Raw genomic sequence first — 12,236 nt, 5'->3', positions numbered from 1 at the left:
TTGATGAGCATCTCTGGTTCTTTTAATCTGGCCTCAGGTGGTGTTCCCTAGAATGAAGAATGCTGACATCTTCGGTTTGTTGGGGGTTTTAGTTCTGTGAAGCACTCAAAGATATTGTTAATGGGTATCCCTTGAGGTAGAACCCAGACCCTGAGCCAAGGCTTCCCTGTTGTTTCTTTGTCTTTCTTTTTTTCCTTTGTGGAGGGTGTAAGGTCTGCGTCTAGATTCACTCTTTTTTGCATGTGGATGTCCATTTGTTCCAGCACCATTTGTTTTTTGTTTTTTTAATTTATTTGTTTATTTTTATTTATTGGCTGTGTTGGGTCTTCATTGCTGCGCACAGGCTTTCTCTAGGTGTGGTAAGTAGGGGCTACTCTTCATTGCAGTGTGTGGGCTTCTCATTGCGGTGGCTTCTCTTGTTGTGGAGCATAGGCTCTAGGCGCGTGGGCTTCAGTAGTTGCAGTATATGGACTCATTAGTTGTGGCTCGTGAGCTCTAGAGCACAGGCTCAGTAGTTGTGGTGCACAGGCTTAGTTGCTCCAAGGCATGTGGGATCTTCCTGGACCAGAGATCAAACCTGTGTCCCCTGCATTGGCAGGTGGATTCTTACCCACTGTGCCACCAGGAAAGCCCTGCGCTATTGTTTCTTGGCTGCTCCTCCCTTGTCTCTGCATCCCCTCTCTTCCCTGATTAGCAACTGTTTGAATCTACCCTTTGAAACTCAGGGAAGGTCATGGAGGCTGGAGTCTCTTCCCTGTAAACAAGGAACGGGGGACACAGAAAGGCTTTCATGCCCAGGAGCCCCACAGGGTTCTGCCTGGTTTCACATCAACACCTGTTTCAACTCTATCAGTGTCCGCTTTATTTATTTCACATTTCAGCAGCCATATGAAGACTACCACTCCGCTGGATGGAGTCCCTTGACTCTCCCCTTTGTCACTCCCCGTTTTCTTAATTACTTTCATGTTCTCAGTGTCATAGGGGAAGCCGAGATAGCAGGTCTGATAAGGCTTCTTGAACTATTGTTCAGTTTTGTAGTAGTAGAGTTCCATGAGGTGCCCGTGCAACAAGGGTCCCCTTAATCACAGCATTTACCAAAAGCGGGGTAACAGGCATATTCACTGGGTGACTGTCCCAGTTCTAAAGCCAGTCCCACATGGCTTGCGTAGGAAGCATCTCAGCTGCTTCATCTGGGGTGTCCCCCTCGGCATTTATGGGGCGAGTTGGGCAGTCCCCCTTTCAGGATAAACATACTTTTCCGTGGCTTTTATCCAGTGGACCAGGCTGGTTATTCCTTTCAGAATAACCTGTATGGCGTGTCTGGCACAATCCATGACTGTTCAGTAAGAGCTGCAGATCCTGCGTCACCCCAAACGTGCTTTTCCACTCTGCAGCCTTCAGAACCAAAGACACAGCCCCCAGATGGGTTACTGTTGCAATCCATTTTGGTTCAGGTTCTTCAGAAAACTGAGGATACCAATCTACAAAGTGAGCTGGTTTCTTCACACTGTATCCCCTGCTTCTCGTTGTTTCTTGGTTTTGCCCTCCCCCTACACTAATGACCTTCTTGGTGACCAGACACGTTAGAGGTACTTCCTGCTGCCCTTGCTTAATTTTGCCCTGTCTGGGTGGCTTTGCGGCTCATGGCCAGAGCTCAGATCTACCCAAATCTGGACTTGGTTCAGCATTAAGACCCAAGTGAACACTTTTTTAAATGTTCATTTTGGCTATTACAGATAACAGTAACCAGGAAACTGTAGATTTTGCTTGCTACTTATTATTTTGCATTTCCTTATGTATATCCAGCAAGCCCACTCCTTGGGAGTTGGGTCTGACGTCATTCCTACATTCCACGGGTAACAGTTACCTTCTGTAACTGACCGTAGTGCAGCTGCAGTTCCATACTGCGGGTGACGGGGTGCCATCCAGGGATCAGAGTTTCTTCATTCCCCACCCTTTGGTCCTTACTCTTCAAAACTCACCTGTTTCTGTGAGCCAGGGCCATTCTAGCAAATCCTACGCCTGACACCAAACGAAAAATGTTCCTTGACCCAGTTCCAGTGTGCATGTGTCTGTGTGTCTGTGTGTAGGTTTCCCCACACCAATAAGCAATCCTTGGATGCCAGCAGGGTGTCCAGGAATTCAACTCAATTCTGACACTATCTACCCGGAGATAGAGTCACATTCCACAGGTAAGGGCTCAGTCCCACAACACCACCCTCCATTTTGGACGCCAGTCACAAGCCCAGGTTTCTACCTGTGCTTCAACCAACTGGCTACAAACTGGAGGTGCTGATAACCTCCTGCAACTCAGGTTGCCAACTGCAAGTCTAATTTGATACCTGTGCTTCTGACCGACTAGCTATAAATCAGAGGTTCCCGTGACCTCCTCCTTGGGTTTGATTAGTTTGCCAGTGCAGCTCACAGAACTCAGGAAAACCCGTTTACTCACTAGATTACCAATTTATTATAAGAGGAAATTAAAGGACATGAATCAACAACCAGAGGAAGACATACACAGGGCAAGGTCCTGAACAAGGGATCTTATGTTCTCAGGAAGTGTGGGGCCCTGCATGGTAGCACAAAGCATTCTGGTTCCCTGATGTGGAAGCTCTCTGAAAAAGGGCCAGAAAGCTGTCTTTTGGGAGCTTCTTTTTTTTTTAATGGCTGTGTCGGGTCTTTGTTCCTGCACGCTGGCTTTCTCTAGTTGTGGCGAGCGGTGGCTCTTCTTGTTGCAGAGCACAGGCTCTAGGCGTGCGGGCTTCAATAGTTGTGGCTCGCAGGCTCTAGAGCGCAGGCTCAGTAGTTGTGGCGCACGGGCTTAGTTGTTCTGCAGCATGTGGGATCTTCCTGGACCATGGGTGGAAACTGCGTCCCCTGCGTTGGCAGGTGGATTCTTAACCACTGTGCCACCAGAGAAGTGCCTTTAGGCGGCTTTTATGGAGGCTTCATTACATCGTCATGGTTGGCTAAATCATTGGCCAGTGGTGATTGATTCAGTTTCAAGCCCCTCTCCCCTCCCCAGAACTCAGAGGGCAGGACCAAAAACTCCAACCTTCTTATCACATGGTTGGTTCTTCTGGCAACCAGCCCCCACCCTGGGGTGGGATCCAAAGTCACCTTCATTTACGTAGACTCAGTTGTGATGGAAGGGGCTTGTCATGAATAATAAGATACCCATTTCACTTTTATGGGCCTGAAGTGAGTTTAGGAACTGAGGACAGGAAACCAAATATTAAATATTATAACAGAAGATGCTCCCATTGCTCTTATTGATCAGAAAATCCCAAGGGTTTTGGGAGCTGTAAGGCAGAAACTGGAAGAAAACCAAATACATCTGTGAATGAGCTAATATATATTTTTTTTTTCTTATAAATCACAATATTGTATACACCAAGATTGGTGTAGACTCCCCAGAACGGGGTGAGCGGTTGTACAGCATAAACCACATTGCTGTACAGTGTAGACACAGTGGACCGCTCTTATCATTGGGGAAATGGCGGGAACCCTTCTGAAATCCAAGTTCTCAGAAGGTAGCCACGGGCCAACCAGTCTCAGACGTGCCATGCTAACTTTTCTTCCAGTTTTTAGAAATTGTGATAAAATACACGAAACATAAAATTTACTACCTTAAGCCATTTTTAAGTGCACAGTTCAGTAGCATTAAGTACATTCGTATTGTACAATTGGCACTGCCATTCATCTCCAGAATGCCTTTCATCTAGTGAAACTGGAATTCTGTCCACATTAAACAGTTCACCGTTCCTCCCTGCCCCTAGCCCATGGCAACTACCATTCTACTTTGTGTCTCTGAATTTGCTACTCTGGGGACCTCATATAAGGGAAATGATACAGGATTTATGGTTTTTTTGTAACTGGCTTCTTCCACTTGGCATATTGTCCTCATGCTTTATCCAAGTTGTACCATATGTCAGAACTTCCTTTTTAAGGCTGAATAATATTCCATCGTATGGATGGACCACATATGGTTTATCCATTCACCCACTGGTGAACACTTGTGTTGCTTCCACCTTTTGGATATTGTGAATAGTGCTGCTGGGAAACTGAATGTGCAGAGACTTCTTTGAGACCCATACTTTCAGGTCTTTGGGGTATTTACTCAGAACTGGGGATGCTGGATCTTATGAAGAGTCTGATTTCTTGAGGAGCTGCCGTACTGTTTTCCACGGTGGCTGTGCCTTTTTACATTTCACCAGCAGTGCACAAGGGTTCTATTGCCTGCACATCCTTGCCATCGCTTGTTATTTTATGGCTTTTTGATAGTAGCCGTGCTAGTGAGTATGAGGTGATATCCTATTGTGTTTCTGATTTGCGTTTCACTAATGGTTTGTGATGTTGAGCACCTTTTCATGTGCTTGTTGGACACTTGTATATCTTTTTAGAAATGTCCTTTGCCCATTTTTGAGCCAGGTTTTTTGTCTTTTTGTGGTTAGGTGTGATAGTTGTCTGTATATTCTGGATATTAATCCCTTATCAGATGTATGGTTTGTAAAGATTTTCTCCCATTCTGTGTCTTGCCTTGTTACTCTGTTGATAGTGTCCTTTGGTGCACAAAATTTTGTGATTTTCTTAAAGTCGAGTTTGTCTGTTTTTGTTTTTGTTTTAATTGCCTGTGCTTTTGGTGTCATTGCCAAATCCAGTGTCACGAAGCTTTGGCCGTGTGTTTTCTTTTAAGAATTTCATAGTTTTAACTCTTATATTTTGCTCTTTGAGTTAATGTTGAGTTAATTTTTGGATATGGTGCTGAATAAGCGTTGAAATTCATTCTTTTGCATGTGGCCATCCAGTTTCCCAGGACCATTTGCTGAAAAGACTGTCCTCTCCCCATTGAATGTTCTTGGCACCCTTGTCACAAATCATTTGACCATATGTGTGACAGTTTATTTCTGGGCTCTCTTTCTATTCCATTGATGTGTATGTCTGTCTTGATACTAGTACCACATTGCCTTGATTACTATACCTTTGTAGTAATTTTAGAAATCAGAAAATGTGAGTTCTCCAACTTTGTTCTTCTTTTTCAAGGTTGCCTTGGCTATTTGGGATCCCATGAGATTCCATATGAATTTTAGAATATGTTTTTCTATGTCTACAAAAAAATACCAAAACAAAACCCAAAAAACCAGTGGGCTTTTGATAGGATTTGCATTGAATCTGTAGAGCGCCCTGGGTAGTGTTACCATCCTAACAATATTAAGTCTTCCAGTCCATGAACATGGGACATCTTTCCATTAATTTACATTCCCTGTAGTTTCTTTCAGTAGTGTTTTGTAGTTTTCGTGTACAAATATTTTACCTCCTTTTTAAGTTAATTCCTAAGTATTTCATTCTTTTTCTCTTATAAGTGGAATTGTTTTCTTAATTTCCTTTTTGAATTGTTCATTGTTAGTGTATAGAAATGCAGTTGTTGTTTGTGGGTTAATTTTGTATCCAGCTATTTTCTGAATTCATCTATTAGTTTTAACAGATTTCTTTTTTGTGTGTGGAATCTTTAGGATTTTCTACACGTAACGTTATATCATCTGTGAACAGAGATAACTACTTTTTCCTCTCTAATGTGAATGCCTTTTATTTCTTTTTCTTGCCTGATTGTTCTGGCTAGAATTTCTAATACTGTGTTGAATAGAAGTGGCTAAAGCAGACGTCCTGTCCTTGTCCCTGATCGTAGAGGAAAAAATTTCAGTCTTTCTCCACTGAGTATCATGTGAGCTGTGGGTTTTTCGATATATGGCTTTTATTATGTTAAGGTAGTTTCCTTCTAGTTCTAGTTGGTTGTGTATGTTTATCCTGAAAGATTCAGTTTTGGATTTTGTCAAGTACCTTTTCTGCATTGACTAGATGATCATGTGGGTTTTTTTCCTTCATTCTGTTAATGTGTTACACTGATTGATTTTTGTATGTTGAATTATCCCTGCATCCCAGGAATAACTCCCACTTGGTCATGGTATATAATCCTTTTAATATGCAGCTCAATTCAGTTTGCTAGTATTTTGTTGAGGATTTTTGCATCAATGTTCATAGGGGTTATTGGTCAGTAGTTTTCTTTTTTTGTAGTGTCTTTGTTTGACCTTGGTATCAGGGCACTGTTGGCCTCAGAATGAGCTGGGAAGTATTTCCTGTACTTCAGTTTTTTGGAAAAGTTTGAGAAGGACTGATTCTTCTTTATTTTTTTAAAATTACTTTTACTTTATTTTTTGATTTTTGGCCGTGCCACGTGGCTTATGGGACCCTAGTTCCCTGACCAGCAGTCAAACCCAGGCCCCTGCAGTGGAAGTACAGAGTCCTAAGTCCTAACCATTGGACCACTAGGGGAATTCCCAGATTGGTTCTTCTTTTTTAAGTATTTGGTAGAAACTCAGTGAAGCCCAGGAGGTTTTTGATTACTGATCCAATCTCCTTACTAGTTATAAGTCTATTCAGATTTTCTATTTCTTTGTAAGTCAGTCATGGTAGGTTTTGTGTTTCTAGGAATTTGTACATCTCTTCTAAGTTATCCAGTTTGTTGGTGTATAGTTCATAGTACTCTCATAATGCTTTTTATTTCTATAGGATTGATAGTAACATCCCCACTTTCATTCCTGATCTTACTAATTTGAGTATTCTTTTTCTTAGTCAATCTAGCTAAAGATTTGTCACTTTTGTTAATCTTTTCAAAGAACCAACTTTTGGTTTTGCTGATTTTCTTCTGTGTTGTTTTCCTACTCTCTATTCTTAAAATCTCTGCTCTAATCTTTATTATTTCCTTCCTTCTGCTAGCTTTGGATTTACTTTTGTTCTTTTTTTAGTTCCTTAAGTGTAAAGTTAGATTATTGATCTGAGATATTAATAAAAGTACTTACAGCTATAAACGTCCCCTTTATCACTGCTTTCTCTCAAAAAGATTGTCTTTATTTTTGGACAGTTTGATTATAATGTGTCTCAGTGTGGTTCTCCCTGAGTTTATCCTATTTGGAGTTGGTTGAGTTTCTTAGCTGTGTATATTCATGTCTCTCACTAAATATAGGAAGATTTTGGCCATTATTTCTTGAAATAATCTTTCTGCCCCTTTCTCTCTCTTTCTTCTTCTGAGACTCTCATAATGGGTATGTTGGTCCTCTTGATTGTATCCCATAGGCCCCTTAGGCGCTGTTCACTTTCTTCAATTATTTTTCTTTCTGTTCCTCAGACTCAATTTTCATTGTCCTATCGTCAAGACTGCTGATTCTTCTGCCTATTCAAACCTTGCATTGAATCCCTGTAGTGAATTTTTCATTTCAGTTATTGTAATTTCCACTCCAGAATTTCTTTTCATTTACTTTTATGTTTTCTGTCTCCTTATTAACTTTTGTGTTTTGTCCATGCATTGTTTCCTTGACTTCTTCCACATCTTCCTTTAGCTTTTTGAGTATCTTTAGGACAGTTTTTTAAAAGTCTTTGTCTGGTAAGTCTGCCATTTGGTCTTCCTTAAGGACAGTTTCTGTTAAATTTTTTTTTCCTTTGAGTGGGCCATACTTTCCTGTTTCTTTATGTGCCTTGTGATTTTTTTTTCAAATTGAAATCTAATAATGTGATCTAATCTGAATCTAATAATGTGACCACTCTGGAGATGCAGAATTTCCCCTTACCCAGGGTTTGCTGTGGCTCTTTTCTTTGTTTGATTATCATGAGCTGTCTCTGTGCTGGGAATCAGTCTGAGGTGTAAACTTACAGTCTTTTCACGTCTTATCTGATTCTATGCCTTTCCCTGGGCATCTGTGGTTGCTTTCTAAATTCCCCTGTATGTGCGGTTGCTTTTGAGTGTCCTAGTCCTTCAATGTTTGGCTCCCAAAAGGGGAAAAAGAAAAAAAATGAAGGGGGAGGAAGAAAAGAATAAAAAATTTGCAGTCCTTTAAGTCCCATCTGTGTAAGTTGCTTCAAACTTATGCAGAGGGGCTGCCAGCACAGCTGTCTGGATGGGGAGATGGACTGTTGGAGCTTCCTACTGTACCATAGTCCGAGAATCCTGCTGTATTAAATTCTTTCCTGCATACTGCTATATCAAAATGATATTTCAGCATGTAATCAATATAAAATTTACTAGATCGTTCCCTTTTCTCTCTTGACAGTGCATCTTGGGAGCCTGGTGCGTGTTTTACGCTCCCAACGTGTCTTGGCTCACGCCATGTTCCAGTGCTTGGTGGCCACTGCATCAGTCAGAGCAGGTCTAAAATTGCCGAGGGAGGGCTGGTGAGAAAGCAACAACAATGATGACAGTAATGATAACTCTAGCACGTGTTCACTGAACGCTTGCTCTCGGCTGGACCCTATTCTAGTTGCCCGGGGTGGCCCTGCCCTCCAGAAGCTGACGGGCATCTCCAGCTTCTCCCCCTGTGTGGCCCATCCTTGGCTTCTGGCCACCCTGGTCTCTTGATGCCTTCCAGCCTCCGCACCCCCCTGAGCCACCAGCTCTTGTCTTTCCTGGGCAGATTCCAAGAGAGGCACCTGATGGGCCCTTGTGACCTTGGGCAGGTCAGGGCTTCCCAGCACAGTGGCGGGGCGGGGGGGGGGGGGGGGGGAGGGGGGGGCCAGGGCCCGTGGACAAGGCTGGAACCCAGACACTGGTGGGTCATCTGAGGCCTTCGCTGCTGGCGTGTTTGGCCTCTTTCAAAGACCACTGTCTTGGCCACTTGGGGTCTCCTATTCCCACTGCCTCTGATAACCAACCACCCACACTGGTGTCAGCAAAGCCTGTCTTAAAGGGCCAGAGGGTAAACATTTTCAGCTTTGCAGGCCAGACAGTCTCTGTCCCAGCTACTCAGCTAGGTACTGTAGCACAGAAGCAGCTCAATAAATACCCAAATGGGCGTTCTAGTAAAAACTGTGTTTCCAAAAGCAGGCAGTTGCTGTATTTGGCCCACAGGCCATAGCTTGTGGGTCCCTGCTCTACCCCTGGCCTCCTGCCCCACGGCTTCTGCCCATGTCCCCCTTGTCTTCTCTTTGCCGGTCTGCCTCTACTGCTGCTGGCTTCCTCTTGCCCTCCACCTCCACGGTGGCTTTCCCTTCCCAGGGTACCACTCAGGATCCTCGACCCCACCATCCTCAGTTAGGAGTGAGGGACATGTGTTGCCCAAAGCTGGGGGTTTCATTCATTCTGCAAATGCCCCAGCAGCCCTCTGGTCCCACACCCCGGTCTGGGCAACGTGTATGATCTTAAGACACCAAACATCTGGCGGGCTTCCTGTGCCCAAGACCCAGCTACCTCCTCAATCATTTGATGAGTCAACTGGCCCAGGAGTGGTAGCCTTTGTTCCCCCTTGCACAGGCTCTGAGTTCAGGGCCATGGACCAGGCCCTGACAGCGCTGACCCATCTCCATCCAGGTTGCCCCAGCCTGTTTCTCCCTCTCTCAACTCTGTCCTTCCCACACCCACTCTGGCTCCCCACCAACCTTGAGGGCCGGGATTTTTGTTTGTCTTGGTCACTGCTGTGTCCCCAGGGTGCGGTGCCCAAGAGGGTTTGATAAACGCCCGATAAGCTCCCCATGAGTAATTAAACAAGTGGGTTTAATTCCAGGTACTGCCGCTTTAGGGGCTCAAGCTCCAGAACCCCCCCTTCCAGGAAGCCCTCCCTGGCTGCCCCCTCCCTCAGGCCTTGGGGTTATTTGTGTCCAGGGGCTGGCTAGGGAGCACCCAGGCACTGAGGGGTTGGCCAGGGTGTTTTCAGGACAAGCCACAGAGGGCTTGTCAACCGTAAAATGGTGTGGGACTTACCTGGTGGTGCAGTGGTTAAGAATCTGCCTGCCAATGCAGGAGACACAGGTTCAGTCCCTGGTCCGGGAAAATCCCACATGCCGAGGAGCAGCTAAACCCATGCACCATAACTACTGAAGCCCGCGCTCCTAGAGCCCATACTCCACAACAAGAGAAGCGACCGCATGAGAAGCCCATGCACCGCAATGAAGAGTAGCCCCTGCTCGCCACAACTAGAGAAAGCCCGCACACAGCAACGAAGACCCAACACAGCCAAAAATAAATAAATAAGTAAAATAATAAATAAAATCTTTATTAAAAAAAAACCATAAAATGGTGAGATCAGGCCTCCTGCCAGGGAGGGAGCCCCTCAGAGAGGTGCAGGTGGAGCTGGGAGCCTTGTCTGGGGGCCCTGGGTCTCAGCCCTTCCCTGTCCCTAGAGCTCACGACTGACCCCATCCCTCTTACCCACAGGGTCAGCTGGCAGTCGGCCAGGAGGGCCAGCGGCCCCGCCGGGCTCTCCTGTCTACCTTGACCTGGCCTACCTGCCCAGCGGGGGCAGTGCCCGCCTGGTGGACGAGGAGTTCTTCCGGAGGGTGCGTGCGCTCTGCTACGTCATCAGCGGCCAGGACCAGCACAAGGAAGAGGGCATGCGGGCCGTCCTGGATGCGCTCCTGGCTGGCAAGCAGCAGTGGGACCGTGACCTCCAGGTGCGTGACCACCTAGGTGCTCCAGGCAGTCCTGACGACAGCAGATGTCCCTGGGACGGTGCCCAGGCTCTTGGCACCGAGCAGGGTCAGCGCTTCCCTGCGTCTTCCTGCTGAGCCCACACAGTCCCGTGAGGAGTGACCTTCACCTACATCTGAGGAGGGAGTGGGGCTCAGAGAGACTAAGCCATGTCCCCAAGGCCACGTGGCAGTGAAGGCAAATGTAGGAGTCCCACCCAGCTCTCAGGAATCTGTTCCTGTCACATCCACTTCCTTGTTTGCAGCAGACCTGGGTGAGGTCGCAGGGTGGGGCTGGCTCGATCACCTCGATCACCTCGCCTGACCCCTGCCACCGAACCTTCCTGATGTTATGAGAGTCGGCCAGGAGGAATAGGTGGGGTGTGTGGTATCTACACAGCTGAGAATGCTGAGAATTGACCCTGAGGGCCGGGGTTGTCCGCACGGGAAGCCTTGACATAGAGCCTTGAAGGGTGAGGCAAATTCGGGTAGAAGGAACCTGCAGGCGCCTGGCCACCCCCTCAGCGTGCATGTGCTGACCCCCGGCCTTGCACGCAGCTGATAGGGCAGCCGGGAGGCAGCAGGCTGGGCAGAGGGCACAGCACGGGCAAAGGCCAGAGGCAGGAGTGAGCTTCGGGCCTCCAGGGAGCTGGAGGGAGGCCTGGGCGCATGAAGAGGGGGAGATGGCAGCAGTAGGGGATGGTTGGGAAGCATGGCGAGGAATTTGCAAGGGAGTGCTCCGGTCTCCTGGGTTGGGAGAGCGTCCTTTGGGTGCTGTGGGAAAGAAGGGACTTCAGGGACAGGCTGGCCCCCGGCCGCAGACATTCCGGCCAGAGGGAACGGAGGAGGAGCAGACGTGGTCAGAGAAGAGGAGGGGCCTCGGGTGCCGTGGGGCTGGGCCGGGAGGGCCAAGGGCGCCGTCCCTCACCATTGGTCCATCTCTCCCACCCACAGGTGACCCTGATCCCCACCTTCGATTCGGTGGCGATGCACGAGTGGTACGAGGAGACGCATGCCCGGCACCAGGCGCTGGGTGTCACGGTGCTGGGCAGCAACAGCACGGTGTCCATGCAGGACGAGGCCTTCCCTGCCTGCAAGGTGGAGTTCTAGCCCCGCCCCCAGCTCCCCGCCGCCCCCCCCCACCCCGAACCTGCCACCGTCCTGAGATGCATCTGTCAGAAATAAACCAGGTACTCCGCTCCGCTTTGGCCTCAGTTCCTTCTGCCAGCAGGAGACTTGGCAACACCCCGAATGGTCACTGCTGCCATGCGGGTCCCCAGTTTTGAGGGGACAGCTTCCGGGGAATCCCCAGTAGCCTCCAGGTCAGGCATGCTCTGGTCTCGGGGTCACAGAAGGGAAAACCCAGGCCCAGGGGAGGCGCTGCCTATCGGGCAATGACCACTGGCCAGTGCCGCTCGCTGCCCACCACGGCCCTCCAGCCCCACCCAGCACCTGCGAGGGCCCCGTTTTGTAGACAGGGAGGGCAGCTGCCAGACCGCGGCCACACCGACCGTTTGGTGGCCGAGGTGAGATTTGAACCCCTGTCTCTGTGGTCCAGAGCCATTAAGCAGACGTCACCCTCTGTTCCAAGGGATGATTGGCACTCATGGCAGGAACGTCTCACTCTACAGCAAGGTCTTAAAAAGTCATCTGCGGGAATTCCCTGGTGGTCCAGTGGTTCGGCGCTCTCACTGGCATGGCCCAAGTTCATTCTCTGGTCTGGGAACTAAGAGCCCACAAACCACTTGGCGAGGCCAAAAAAAAAAAAAAAAAAGCAATCTGAAACT

At 47.6% G+C, this 12,236-nt stretch overlaps 1 protein-coding gene across 1 annotated transcript in view; it reads left to right on the top strand.

Annotated features, from left to right (window-relative positions):
- The window catches only part of MAP1S (microtubule associated protein 1S), a 28,347-nt gene extending 16,697 nt beyond the window's left edge, over positions 1-11,650 (top strand). The window contains exons 6-7 of the mRNA XM_057709163.1: positions 10,199-10,434; positions 11,404-11,650. Coding sequence (XP_057565146.1) covers positions 10,199-10,434; positions 11,404-11,559 — 392 coding nt within the window. The 3' untranslated portion in view covers positions 11,560-11,650. The remainder of the gene's footprint in view (positions 1-10,198; positions 10,435-11,403) is intronic.
- Positions 11,651-12,236: the final 586 nt, after the last annotated feature.

The sequence above is a fragment of the Hippopotamus amphibius genome, chromosome 15, assembly GCF_030028045.1.
Source record: "Hippopotamus amphibius kiboko isolate mHipAmp2 chromosome 15, mHipAmp2.hap2, whole genome shotgun sequence".
NCBI lineage: Eukaryota > Metazoa > Chordata > Mammalia > Artiodactyla > Hippopotamidae > Hippopotamus > Hippopotamus amphibius.
This window is presented reverse-complemented; position numbering and strand designations above follow the sequence as displayed.